A 15,444-nucleotide genomic window follows, 5' to 3' on the forward strand; every position below is an offset into this window, starting at 1 on the left:
TGGTTAGTTTATTGTTGTTTCGGTTATTTCTAATTGTACTATATCACTGTAGACCCCCCAGCCTAGCTAAACCTGCATTAGATAGCTCCTTTGCACCTCCCCCTATACACGCGGAGACCGACTCAATTGATGACTCTAGCGATGCTATCTCTTTCATTGTTACCCAACGCTTAGGGTTACCTCCACTTTACTCATATCCTTCCATATCCTTGTCTGTACATAATGCCCTGAATCTTTTCTATAACACCCGGAAATCTGCCCCCTTTATTCTATGTACCCAACGCACTAGAAGACCAGTTCTTAAAGCCTTTAGCCGTATCCTTATTCTAGTCCTCCTCTGTTCCTCTGGTGATGTAGAGGCTAACCCAGGCCCTGCAGTCCTCAGTATCACTCCTACTCCCCAGGCGCTATCATTTGATGACTTCTGTAATCGCAAAAGTCTTGGTTTCTTGCACATAAATATCAGAAGTCTACTTCCTAAGTTTGAGTTATTCACTGCGTTAGCACACTCTGCCAACCCTGATGTTCTAGCAGTGTCTGAATCCTGGCTCAGGAAGGCCACCAAAAATTCTGAAATTTCCATCCCCAACTATAACATTTTCCGTCTAGATAGAACTGCCAAAGGGGGTGGAGTTGCAATCTACTGTAGAGATAGCCTGCAGAGCTCTATCATACTATCCAGGTCTGTGCCCAAACAGTTTGAGCTTCTACTTCTAAAAATCCACCTTTCCAGAAATAAGTCTCTCACTGTTGCCGCTTGCTACAGACCCCCCTCAGCCCCCAGCTGTGCCCTGGACACCATATGTGAATTGATTGCCCCCCATTTATCCTCAGAGTTTGTACTGCTTGGTGACCTAAATTGGGATATGCTTAATACCCCAGCCATCCTACAATCCAAGCTAGATGCCCTCAACCTCACGCAAATTATCAACGAACCTACCAGGTACAACCCTAAATCCGTAAACATGGGTACCCTCATAGATATCATCCTGACTAACATACCCTCTAAATACACCTCAGCTGTCTTCAACCAGGATCTCAGCGATCACTGCCTTATTGCCTGCGTCCGTAACGGGTCCGCGGTCAAACGACCACCCCTCATCACTGTCAAACGCTCCCTAAAACACTTTAGCGAGGAGGCCTTCCTAATTGACCTGGCCCAGGTATCCTGGATGGATATAGATCTCATTCCGTCAGTAGAGGATGCCTGGTTGTTCCTTAAAAGTAATTTCCTCTCAATCTTAAATAAACATGCCCCATTCAAAAAATACAGAACTAAGAACCGATATAGCCCCTGGTTCTCCTCAGACTTGACTGCCCTTGACCAGCACAAAAACATCCTGTGGCGTACAGCATTAGCATCAAATAGCCCCCGCGATATGCAACTTTTCAGGGAAGTTAGGAACCAATATACACAAGCAGTCAGGAAAGCAAAGGCTAACTTTTTCAAACAGAAATTTGCATCCTGTAGCACTAACTCCAAAAAGTTTTGGGACACTGTAAAGTCCATGGAGAATAAGAGCACTTCCTCCCAGCTGCCCACTGCACTGAGGCTAGGAAACACTATCACCACCGATAAATCTACAATAATCGAGAATTTCAACAAGCATTTTGCTACAGCTGGCCATGCTTTCCATCTGGCTACCACTAACCCGGCCACCAACTCTGCACCCTCTGCTGCAACTTGCCCATGCCCCCCCCGCTTCTCCTTCACACAAATTCAGACAGCTGATGTTTTGAAAGCGCTGCAAAATCTGGACCCCTACAAATCAGCTGGGCTAGACAATCTGGACCCTTTCTTTCTAAAACTAGCCGCCGAAATTGTCGCTACCCCTATTACTAGTCTGTTCAACCTCTCTTTCATAACGTCTGAGATCCCCAGAGATTGGAAAGCTGCCGCGGTCATCCCCCTCTTCAAAGGGGGTGACACTCTAGATCCAAATTGCTACAGACCTATATCCATCCTGCCCTGCCTTTCGAAAGTATTCGAAAGCCAAGTTAACAAACAGATAATTGACCATTTCGAATACCACCGTACCTTCTCCGCTATGCAATCCGGTTTCCGAGCTGGTCACGGGTGCACTTCAGCCACGATCAAGGTCCTAAACGATATTATAACCGCGATTGATAATAGACAGTACTGTGCAGCCGTCTTCATCGACCTGGCCAAGGCTTTCGACTCTGTCAACCACCGCATTCTTATTGGCAGACTAAATAGCCTTGGTTTCTCAAATGACTGCCTCGCCTGGTTCACCAACTACTTCTCAGATAGAGTTCAGTGTGTCAAATCGGAGGGCCTGTTGTCTGGACCTATGGCAGTCTATATGTGGGTGCCACAGGGTTCAATTCTTGGGCCGACACTTTTCTCCGTGTATATCAATGATGTCGCTCTTGCTGCTGGTGACTCTCAGATCCACCTCTACGCAGACGACACCATTTTGTATACATCTGGCCCTTCATTGGACACTGTGTTAACAAACCTCCAAACGAGCTTCAATGCCATACAACAATCCTTCAGTAGCCTCCAACTGCTCTTAAACACTAGTAAAACTAAATGCATGCTTTTCAATCGAACGCTGCTGGCACCCGCCCACCCGACTAGAATCACCACTCTCGACGGGTCTGACCTAGAGTATGTGGACAACTACAAATACCTAGGTGTCTGGTTAGACTGTAAACTCAACTTCCAGACTCACATAAAGAATCTCCAATCCAAAGTTAAATCTAGAATCGGCTTCCTATTTCGCAACAAAGCCTCCTTCACTCATGCTGCCAAACATGCCCTCGTAAAACTGACTATCCTACCGATCCTTGACTTCGGCGATGTCATTTACAAAATAGCCTCCAACACTCTACTCAGCAAATTGGATGTAGTCTATCACAGTGCCATCCGTTTTGTCTCCAAAGCCCCATACACTACCCACCACTGTGACCTGTACGCTCTTGTTGGCTGGTCCTCACTACATGTTCGTCGTCAAACCCACTGGCTCCAGGCCATCTATAAATCACTGCTAGGCAAATCCCCGCCTTATCTTAGCTCATTGGTCACCATAGCAGCACCCACCCGTAGTCTGCGCTCCAGCAGGTATATCTCACTGGTCATTCCCAAAGCCAACACCTCCTTTGGCCGCCATTCCTTCCAGTTCTCTGCTGCCAATGACTGGAACGAATTGCAAAAATCTCTGAAGCTGGAGACTTATCTCCCTCAATAACTTTAAGCATCAGTTGTCAGAGCACCTTACCGATCACTGCACCTGTACACAGCCCATCTGAAATTAGCCCACCCAACTACCTCATCCCTATATTGTTATTTATTTTGCTCATTTGCACCCCAGTATCTCTATTTGCACATAATCTCTTGCACATCTAGCATTCCAGTGTTAATACTATTGTAATTATTCTGCACTATAGCCTATTTATTGCCTTACCTCCATAACTTGCTACATTTGCACACACTGTATATATATTTTCTGTTGTATTTCTGACTTTATGTTTTTTACCCCATATGTAACTCTGTGTTGTTGTTTTATTGCACTACTATGCTTTATCTTGGCCAGGTCGCAGTTGTAAATGAGAACCTGTTCTCAACTGGCTTACCTGGTTAAATAAAGGTGAAATAAAAAAAAATTAAAAAAATAATCATCTCATCATCATCATTCTAGTTTGCATACCACTACAAATGAGAAGCTATTAACAGTTAACAAGCACTTTTATTAAAACATTTATTTTCATATATTTTCCCTTTCCCCCACTGTAAGGTTACCGCCTGTCATAACATTATGGTAGCAGGGTGCCATTAACACACAGCGCTATTGTAGCTCAGCGCTCAGTCTATAAAACAGTCCATAAACATCAGCTGTTTATGTTTTCACAAACATTACGGGCAGGCAGCGTTGGCGCCGTGACAGTGTGTACTAATCTGTCAGACAGACTGAAGCCAAGGGAGCCATTTTGACTCAGTCGGGAGATCATTGGTTGCCCTGTATTGGCCTGCAGTAGCTGTCACTGGATGAGTGAGCACAGCCATTTTGGATCACTGGGGAGATCATTACCCTGTACTGGCCTGCAGAGTCTGTCAATGGCACAGCCATTTTGAGTGAGTGCTACTGGGCTTCTATTCCCTTCAGGAAGAGCAAAGAGGGACCCAGTCCAACCATAACTTATAGAATGCTGAATTTACTGAGCAGGTGCACACACTTGTGTGCCCACACAGAACTGATTCAAAATAAGACACACATTAGAAGTTACTGCCGAGCTTGAATCCTAACTATCCGAGTACAGATTTATGATCAAATACAAAATATTGAAAGGCTAGGGGTTGAATAGGAACCTGAGCATAATGTGCAATTCAATAACAGATGGGGATGGTTCGTTGTTTCATGGTTTCGCCACAGGCTGTAACAACATTAGGCTGGTGAGTCTAGCACTGTTCAAAGCTCTAATGGATGGATGGATTGGGAACAGCATGGCTGTGTTAGGGATCGCACTATGACACTGGTTAGGTTCACTGCCCGTACACAGGACTTTAATGACATCCTTTAATGGAATATACAGACAGACATTCCATTAATTATGGATACACTCATATAGAGGTGTCAGAATAACAGTGTGCGCAGGGGATAACAGAGTAAGATTAGAATGTTTGTTGAGTGTTGGCTCAGTGCCTCTAGGAACTCAGTCGGGGTCTCAACTTACTGTTGAGAGTTAGAATAGTAGAATATTAAAGGTGCAATTTCGAAATTTTGTTGTGCATCAGCAGTTATTCTCTTGTTATGTCAGTCACTGATAGTCAGTAAATTACCCCTTGTCAGCTAACATTTTTTAGATTGCCAAGTTCGTTTAGTGGCCAGTTATCTAAACTTGTTATCATGGTCGAATTTCCGTCCGAGGTGCCCCAATTGATTTTGTTAGTCGCACTCATATCATATTAAAAACTGCAATGTTTTCTCTACACCCCATGGCAAAATGTGTAGAATTACATGAAATTCACTCCCTCACTCACTCTCTTTCTCTGTATGTTTGTCACTCGGCCTCTCTCACTCTGTAAACTTCACACTCACTCTCTGTAAACTTAACACTCACTCTCTAACCAGCAGTGAAGATATTCAAACCTAGCGGTTTACAAACTCCAGTAATGTCTGTTGACAGTTTGCAAACAAGATTTAATTGAATTATTCACAACTGACAGGACAAATAAGGCATGTGTGCTCAGCTCTGTATGTTTCTCTTTCGTGCAGGCAATAAATATGGATTGATTCCTGATGTTCGCAATTCAGCAAAATGTATGAGAAAGTATAAAAAAGAGGACGTGAAAAATAAGATCACTGGAATAAGGAGAGACGGAACATGCAAGAGTTTCTCTCCAGTCTCCACCAGCCATGATACAAGCTCACATTTGACAATCCATGCATGTTTAGTAAACATCTTGGATAAAATGTAATCTAGAATAATCCTGTAGTGTGAAGTTTTCCTGATGTTACAGGCATTATCCTGAAACCTGAACTCTAACCTAGGAATCTGTCAAACCGGAAACCTGTGAAGAGGAATGATGGCAAACCTGAGAAACGTGCATGACCTTAGCACGCACACAATCAGTCTCACTCACAGTAAGACACACACTAACAGTCACACACGTTAATCTGAGGACCTACAGACACCAAGCTCTGGCAGCTCAGAGCGACGACCAACTGAACACTGTCCCTGGGGTGGTGGTGGATAGCTACTCTAAAATAGGACCAAGGCACACATCCACACACCCAACCCCAGTACCAGACCCTGTCAGACAGAGACCGAGTGGGGGAAGGCACACACATAAAGTATTCAGAAGAGATGCGAATAATGAACTCATCCATTTCTAGCTGGAGTGTAGAGGAGGATGAAAAAACAGAGGGGGAGGGAGTCGAGGGACGCTCCACTTTTCACTGCTGATAAACTACCAACAACATACTCTACGACCTCTACATATCCAGCCCACTCCCACCCCTCTTACCCTGCCCAACCCTACCCCTCTTACCCAGCCCACCCCCACCCTTCTTACCCAGTGTGTCTTTGAGGTTCTTGACCAGCGATGCCTTCTTCACAAGGCTGTTCTTGCGTTCCACGTAGTTAGAGGGGACGTAGCCTGTCTGGTTGGAGGCGTTCCTCACCCTCCACCACGTCTTGCTGTCGTCCAGCAAGGTGAGCCGCTCGTTCTTCCGGATGTCAAGTTCCTGGTCCTGCTGGGCCGTGTAGTCCCACTTGGCTACAACTGTCACCTCCTCCGTCATCTTTCATGGAGTCCCCCTGGGGAAAGAGAAAAAGGGAGGGTTGGAGGAGACGGATAGTTAGTAAGTTACACATCGACCCCAAATTAGACCAGAGACAGAAAGACAGAGGGTTGTCTGAATGTTAGCCAAAGCATTAGCCACGTATTATCAAAGGAATATGTGATGAAATGATCTAATGCTAGAAATAAATATATTATGAAACAATTATGGTAATGAGGTAAATGTTAAGTGTGTGTGAGAGAAAAAAAAGCAGAAAAGCACACTAATACATATAATCACACTAATGCAATCCTCTCTCCATTTTACACATGCCATAATTATGACATCAGATAAGATAATCACTATTACGCCACCCAACTATAAAATTCACATGTAGAAAATTAGATAATCAGTTTCACCATCTAACTAAAGACCACATCTATCAAATCACACCGCAGGCATGAGAGCACTGCTTATTGTGTGTGTGAGTGACAGGGATTAAAGCATGCTCCATTTCACAGTGCAGGCGGGGAGTCAGGTGAACACCACCTTAGCTACATGTATGCACGCATCCGTACATATATAATACCGGTCAAAAGTTTTCATTCAAGGGTTTATCTTAATTTTTACTATTTTCTACATTGTATATCAAAACTATGAAATAACACATATGGAATCATGTAGTAACCAAAAAAGTGTTAAACAAATCAAAATATATTTTGTGAGATTCTTCAAATAGCCACCCTTTTTTTTTGCAGATAGATTGTAACTTCCATCAATGTAATTGTCTGCATCACTTCCAATCCACCATACATTTTTTTTCTCTCGCATATATATATATATATATATATGTGTATGTATGTGTTTATATGTGTGTGTATATATATATATATATATATATATATATATGTGTATGTATGTGTTTATATGTGTGTGTATATATATATATATATATATATATATATATATATATATATATATATATATATATATATATATATATATATATATATATACATACATATACACACACACATACATACATTTACACACACACAGTGGGGAAAAAAAGTATTTAGTCAGCCACCAATTGTGCAAGTTCTCCCACTTAAAAAGATGAGAGAGGCCTGTAATTTTCATCATAGGTACACGTCAACTATGACAGACAAATTGAGGGAAGAAAATCCAGAAAATCACATTGTAGGATTTTTTATGAATTTATTTGCAAATTATGGTGGAAAATAAGTATTTGGTCACCTACAAACAAGCAAGATTTCTGGCTCTCACAGACCTGTAACTTCTTCTTTAAGAGAATCCTCTGTCCTCCACACGTTTCCTGTATTAATGGCACCGGTTTGAACTTGTTATCAGTATAAAAGACACCTGTCCACAACCTCAAACAGTCACACTCCAAACTCCACTATGGCCAAGATCAAAGAGCTGTCAAAGGACACCAGAAACAAAATTGTAGAACTGCACCAGGCTGGGAAGACTGAATCTGCAATAGGTAAGCAGCTTGGTTTGAAGAAATCAACTGTGGGTGCAATTATTAGGAAATGGAAGACATACAAGACCACTGATAATCTCCCTCGATCTGGGGCTCCACGCAAGATCTCACCCCGTGGGGTCAAAATGATCACAAGAACGGTGAGAAAAAATCCCAGAACCACACAGGGGGACCTAGTGAATGACCTGCAGAGAGCTGGGACCAAAGTAACAAAGCCTACCATCAGTAACACACTACGCCGCCAGGGACTCAAATCCTGCAGTGCCAGACGTGTCCCCCTGCTTAAGCCAGTACATGTCCAGGCCCGTCTGAAGTTTGCTAGAGTGCATTTGGATGATCCAGAAGAGGATTGGGAGAATGTCATATGGTCAGATGAAACCAAAATAGAACTTTTTGGTAAAAACTCAACTCGTCGTGTTTGGAGGACAAAGAATGCTGAGTTGCATCCAAAGAACACCATACCTACTGTGAAGCATGGGGGTGGAAACATCATGCTTTGGGGCTGTTTTTCTGCAAAGGGACCAGGACGACTGATCCGTGTAAAGGAAAGAATGAATGGGGCCATGTATCGTGAGATTTTGAGTGAAAACCTCCTTCCATCAGCAAGGGCATTGAAGATGAAACGTGGCTGGGTCTTTCAGCATGACAATGATCCCAAACACACCGCCCGGGCAACGAAGGAGTGGCTTCGTAAGAAGCATTTCAAGGTGCTGGAGTGGCCTAGCCAGTCTCCAGATCTCAACCCCATAGAAAATCTTTGGAGGGAGTTGAAAGTCCGTGTTGCCCAGCGACAGCCCCAAAACATCACTGCTCTAGAGGAGATCTGCATGGAGGAATGGGCCAAAATACCAGCAACAGTGTGTGAAAACCTTGTGAAGACTTACAGAAAACGTTTGACCTGTGTCATTGCCAACAAAGGGTATATAACAAAGTATTGAGAAACTTTTGTTATTGACCAAATACTTATTTTCCACCATCATTTGCAAATAAAATCATTAAAAATCCTACAATGTGATTTTCTGGATTTTTTTTTCTCATTTTGTCTGTCATAGTTGACGTGTATCTATGATGAAAATTACAGGCCTCTCTCATCTTTTTAAGTGGGAGAACTTGCACAATTGGTGGCTGATTAAATACTTTTTCCCCCCACTGTATATACACACACACACACACACACACACACACATATATACAGTGAGGGAAAAAAGTATTTAATCCCCTGCTGATTTTGTATGTCTGCCCACTGAAAGAAATGATCAGTCTATAATTTTAATGGTAGGTTTATTATTTGAACAGTGAGAGACAGAATAACAACAAAAAAATCCAGAAAAACGCATGTCAAAAATGTTATAAATTGATTTGCATTTTAATGAGGGAAATAAGTATTTGACCCCCTCTCAATCAGAAAGATTTCTGGCTCCCAGGTGTCTTTTATACAGGTAACGAGCTGAGATTAGGAGCACACTCTTAAAGGGAGTGCTCCTAATCTCAGCTTGTTACCTGTATAAAAGACACCTGTCCACAGAAGCAATCAATCAGATTCCAAACTCTCCACCATGGCCAAGACCAAAGAGCTCTCCAAGGATGTCAGGGACAAGATTGTAGACCTATACAAGGCTGGAATGGGCTACAAGACCATCGCCAAGCAGCTTGGTGAGAAGGTGACAACAGTTGGTGCGATTATTCGCAAATGGAAGAAACACAAAATAAATGTCAATCTCCCTCGGCCTGGGGCTCCATGCAAGATCTCACCTCGTGGAGTTGCAATGATCATGAAAATGGTGAGGAATCAGCCCAGTGGCGCAGTGGTCTAAGGCACTGCATTGCAGTGCTAGCTGTGCCACTAGAGATCCTGGTTCGAATCCAGGCTCTGTCGTAGCCGGCCGCGACCGGGAGACCCATGGGGCGGCGCACAATTGGCCCAGCGTCGTCCAGGGTAGGGGAGGGAATGGCCGGCAGGGATGTAGCTCAGTTGGTAGAGCATGGCATTTGTAATGCCAGGGTTGTGGGTTCGATTCCAGTATAAAAAATTTTAAATGTATGCACTCACTAACTGTAAGTCGCTCTGGATAAGAGCGTCTGCTAAATGACTAAAATGTAAATGTAAATGTAACTACACGGGAGGATCTTGTCAATGATCTCAAGGCCGATGGGACCATAGTCACCAAGAAAACAATTGGTAACACACTACGCCGTGAAGGACTGAAATCCTGCAGCGCCCGCAAGTTCCCCCTGCTCAAGAAAGCACATATACATGCCCGTCTGAAGTTTTCCAATGAACATCTGAATGATTCAGAGGAGAACTGGGTGAAAGTGTTATGGTCAGATGAGACCAAAATGGAGCTCTTTGGCATCAACTCAACTCGCCGTGTTTGGAGAAGGAGGAATGCTGCCTATGACCCCAAGAACACCATCCCCACCGTCAAACATGGAGGTGGAAACATTATGCTTTGGGGGTGTTTTTCTGCTAAGGGGACAGGCCAACTTCACCGCATCAAAGGGACAATGGACGGGGCCATGTACCGTCAAATCTTGGGTGAGAACCTCCTTCCCTCAGCCAGGGCATTGAAAATGGGTCGTGGATGGGTATTCCAGCATGACAATGACCCAAAACACACAGCCAAGGCAACAAAGGAGTGGCTCAAGAAGAAGCACATTAAGGTCCTGGAGTGGCCTAGCCAGTCTCCAGACCATAATCCCATAGGAAATCTGTGGAGGGAGCTGAAGGTTCGAGTTGCCAAACGTCAGGCTCGAAACCTTAATGACTTGGAGAAGATCTGCAAAGAGGAGTGGGACAAAATCCCTCCTGAGATGTGTGCAAACCTGGTGGCCAACTACAAGAAACGTCTGACCTCTGTGATTGCCAACAAGGGTTTTGCCACCAAGTACTAAGTCATGTTTTGCAGATGGGTTAAATACTTATTTTCCTCATTAAAATGCAAATCAATTCATAACATTTTTGACATTCGTTTTTCTGGATTTTTTTGTTGTTATTCTGTCTCTCACTGTTCAAATAAACCTACCATTAAAATTATAGACTGATCATTTCTTTGTCAGTGGGCAAACGTACAAAATCAGCAGGGGATCAAATACTTTTTTCCCTCACTGTATATATATATATATATATATATATATATATATATATACACACACACACACACACACACACACACACACACACACACACACACACACATATACACATACATACATATCCTTTAAAAATATATATATTTCCCTTTATTACTTTCCAACCCCACCATCCCCTCCCTAATTGGAGTAAACTAGTGAACAACAATGATTAGGCCTCTACTTCATGCTTATACATACTATATACATTTTATGGACACAGTCACTAAATATATTTTGTTTGTTTTTACTCCTGAACTTCCTCCGATCAGTTTCAGGATGTCCATCTGGTATGCTTCTATATGCCATATATTTCCAACTGTGCTCTTTCACAAAAGCTCACAATATATAACCTATATACTTATTATGGACACAGCATGTCTTACACTAGTTATCTTGTTGTTATTAGTTGTTGTTATTAGTCCCATCCTTCAGCTCCATTCAACACCTCCCATTTATCTCTTAACATAATCCATATTGGATTTCTATTTGCCATCTATTTTTCAACTGTACTGTGATGTTTTACAAAAGTTCTGAACCTTTCTATTCTCATTGTTTCTACAGTTTGTGAATTGAAAATAAACATCTTTTCTAAAAGTATTATTATATTATTGATCGATTGACTATGACTTTTCAGATCACCCAGTAGTGCCATCTGCAGGGTCAGCTCCACGCAAATATTGCAATCCTTCAGCCATTCCTGGACCTGTGTCCAGAAACAAGCTACAAATGGACAGTACCAAAACAAATGATCTAATGATTCGGTCTCTTCACAGCCAAATCTGCAGAGCTGGGAATATTGTATCCCCCATTCAAATAACATTTTATTGGTAGCAAGAATTTTATATAATAATTTAAATCGAAAAATTATACGTTTTGCGTATCAGTTCATAACTATGCCATGGAATCGGTACGTCATATCTCTTCCCAACTATTTGCAATCTATATGGGACGGCTGTCAATCTTTTGGTCCTTAAATGAAACTGGTAAACTTTTGTATTTATCACAATTTTCTTTAACCAATTAGGTTCTTTAATGCAAGGCCGACAGACAAGTTCCTTACTTTTTCCTCCTTCCACTTTCCTCTTCCATTTTTGCGGTAATGCTGCAATTTTTTGGTTTTAAAATCAAATAGCCACCCTTTGCCTTGATGACAGCTTTGCACACTCTTGGCATTCTCTCAACCAACTTCATGAGGTAGTCACCTGGAATGCATTTAAATTAACAGATGTGCCTTCTTAAAAGTTAATTTGTGGAATTTCTTTCCTTCTTAATGCGTTTGTGCCAATCAGTTGTGTTGTGACAAGATAGGGGGGGTATACAGAAGATAGCTCTATTTGGTAAAAGACCAAGTCCATATTATGGCAAGAACAGCTCAAATAAGCAAAGAGAAACGACAGTCCATCATTACTTTAAGACATGAAGGTCAGTCAATACAGAACATTAAGAACTTTGAACGTTTCTTCAAGTGCAGTCGCAAAAACCATCAAGCGCTATGATGAAACTGGCTCTCATGAGGACCGCCACAGGAATGGAAGACCCAGAGTTACCCCTGCTGCAGAGGATACGTTCATTAGAGTTACCAGCCTCAGAAATTGCAGCCCAAATAAATACTTCAGAGTTCAAGTAACAGACACATCAACAGTTCAGAGGAGACTGTGTGAATTAGGCCTCATGGTCGAATTGCTGCAAAGAAACCACTACTAAAGGACACCGATAAGAAGAAGAGACTTGCTTGGGCCAAGAAACAAGAGTAATGGACATTAGACCAGTGGAAATTTGTCCTTTGGTCTGGAGTCCAAATTTGAGATTTTTGGTTCCAACCGCCGTGTCTTTGTGAGACACGGTGTGGGTGAATGGATGCTCTCTGCATGTGTAGTTCCCACCGTAAAGCATGGAGGAGGAGGTCTTATAGTGTGGGGGTGCTTTGCTGGTGACACCGTCTGTGATGTATTTAGAATTCAAGGCACACTTAACCAGCATGGCTACCACAGCATTCTGCAGCGATATGGCATCCCGTCTGGTTTGGGCTTAGTGGGACTATAATTTTCTTTTCAACAGGACAATGACCCAGCACACCTCCAGGCTGTGTAAGGGCTATTTTATCAAGAAGGTGAGTGATGGAGTGCTGCATCAGATGACCTGGCCTCCACAATCCCCCGACCTCAACCAAATTGAGATGGTTTGGGATGAGTCGGACCGCAGTGAAGGAAAAGCAGCCAACAAGTGCTCAGCATATGTGGGAACTCCTTCAAGACTGTTGGAAAAGCTTTCCAGGTGAAGCTGGTTGAGAGAATGCCAAGAGTGTGTAAAGCTATCATCAAGGCAAAGGGTGGCTATTTGAAGAATCTCAAATATAAAATATATTTGGATTTGTTTAACACTTTATTGGTTACTACATGATTCCATATGTGTTATTTCATAGTTTTGATGTATTCACTATTATTCTACAATGTAGAAAATAGTAAAAAATTAAGAAAAACCCTTGAATGAGTAGGTGTTCGAAAAACCTTTGACCGGTAGTGTACGTACAGTGCATTCGGAAAGTATTTAGACGCCTTTACTTTCTCCACATTTTGTTACGTTATAGCCTTATTCTAAAAAATATTAATTTAATCACCCCCCCCCCCCCCTCATCAATCTACACATAATACCCCATAATGACAAAGCAAGAACAGGTTTTTAGAAATGTTTGCTAATTTATTACAAATAAAAACTTCACATTTACATAAGTATTCAGACCCTTCAGCACATTTGGCAGCGATTACAGCCTCAGGTCTTCTTGGGTATGACGCTACAAGCTTGGCACACCTGTATTTTCAGGTCTCTCCAGAGATGATCGATCCAGTTCAAGTCCGGGCTCTGGCTGGGCCACTCAAGGACATTCAGAGACTTGTCCCGAAGCCACTCCTGTGTTGTCTTGGCTGTGTGCTTAGGGTCATTGTCCTGTTGGAAGGTGAACCTTCGCCCCAGTCTGAGTTCCCTGAGGCTTTCATCAAGGATCTCTCTGTACTCTGCTCTGTTCATCTTTCCCTCGATCCTGACTAGTGTCCCAGGCCCTGCCGCTGAAAAACATCCCCACAGCATGATGCTGCCACCACCATGCTTCACCGTAGCGATGGTGCCCGGTTTCCTCAAGACCTGACGCTTGGAATTCAGGCCAAAGAGTTCCATCTTGGTTTCATCAGACCAGAGAATCTTGTTTCTCATGGTCTGAGTTCCTTTAGGTGTCTTTTGGCAAACTCCAAGCTGCCACGTGCATTTTACTGAGGAGTGGCTTCCGTCTGACCATTCCACCATAAAAGGCCTGATTGGTGGAGTGCTGCAGTGATGGTTGTCCTTCTGGAAGGTTCTCCTATCTCCACAGAGGAACTCTGGAGCGCTGTCAGAGTGACCATTGGGTTCTTGGTCACCTTCCTGACCAAGGACCTTCTCCCCCGATCGCTTAGTTTGACCGGGCGCACAGCTCTAGGAAGAGTCTTGGTGGTTCCAAACTTCTTCCATTTCAGAATGATGGAGGCCACTGTGTTCTTGGGGACCTTCAATGCTGCAGAAACTTTTTGGTACCCTTCCCCAGATATGTGCCTCAACACAATCCTGTCTCGGAGCTCTACAGACAATTCCTTCAACTTCATGGCTTGGTTGTTGCTCTGTGAGCTGTGGGACCTTATATTGACAGGTGTGTGCCTTTCCAAATCATGTCCAATCAATTGAATTTACCACAGGTGGACTCCAATCAAGTTTCCGAAACATCAAGAATTATCAATGGAAACAGGATGCACCCGAGCGCAATTTCGAGTCTCATAGCAAAGGGTCTGAATACTTATGTAAATAAGGTATTTCTGTTATAAAAAAATATATAAATTTGCAAAAATTGATATAAAACCTGTTTTCACTTTGTCATTATGGGTTATTGTGTGTAGCTTTATGAGAATATTTTTTTATTTAATCCAGTTTAGAATAAGGCTGTCACGTAACAAAATGTGGAAAAAGTCAAGAGGGCTGAATACTTTCCGAATGCACTGTATGTGTGCCTGTATGTGTGAGTGGCTGTATGTGTGCCTGTATGTGTGAGAGTGGCTGTATGTGTGAGTGGCTGTATGTGTGCCTGTATGTGTGAGTGGCTGTATGTGTGAGTGGCTGTGTGCATGAGATGAACACTATATTATCTGTAAAGTTATAAAAAGCACCAACAACAACTTAAATAATTGGGAATGCAGCACAATCCCAGCTAGGATGTGCTCAGTCTAACAGTTATGTTCCATGAAAACCTCTGACAGCCTAATGATATTCTCTGGGTCCCACAGTGCCAGTGGAATGAAAAGCATCCTCACAATCCAGTGTCTATGAACGTACGCCAGAGTTCAACCACTGCAGATGGGAAACTGAAAAGTCAAATAGACAAAGGAAGTGTTGCCTTGTAAACATGAAACAGAGATGATCACTAAGAAGAAGAGAGAGAGAGCTTTAATTCTCGCATATAGAGCATAAATGTTCTCCAATAGTCAACATTGTCTCCAAATGTTAAAGGCAAATATTAAAAACATAAAAAAGTGAAATATT

General features: G+C 42.6%; 1 protein-coding gene across 2 annotated transcripts in view; it reads right to left on the bottom strand.

Annotated features, from left to right (window-relative positions):
* LOC311129693 (cytoplasmic protein NCK2-like) overlaps positions 1-15,444 on the bottom strand; it is a 55,877-nt gene that overhangs the window by 8,932 nt on the left and 31,501 nt on the right. For both annotated transcript variants that reach the window (XR_014613301.1, XM_084162100.1), the window contains exon 2: positions 6,038-6,282. Coding sequence is in view for 1 of the 2 variants with exons in the window: in XM_084162100.1 (XP_084018226.1) it covers positions 6,038-6,266 (229 nt within the window). In the remaining variant the exon portion in view is untranslated. The remainder of the gene's footprint in view (positions 1-6,037; positions 6,283-15,444) is intronic.

This window comes from Coregonus lavaretus (genome assembly GCF_964263955.1).
Source record: "Coregonus lavaretus genome assembly, chromosome: 5".
Lineage (NCBI taxonomy): Eukaryota > Metazoa > Chordata > Actinopteri > Salmoniformes > Salmonidae > Coregonus > Coregonus lavaretus.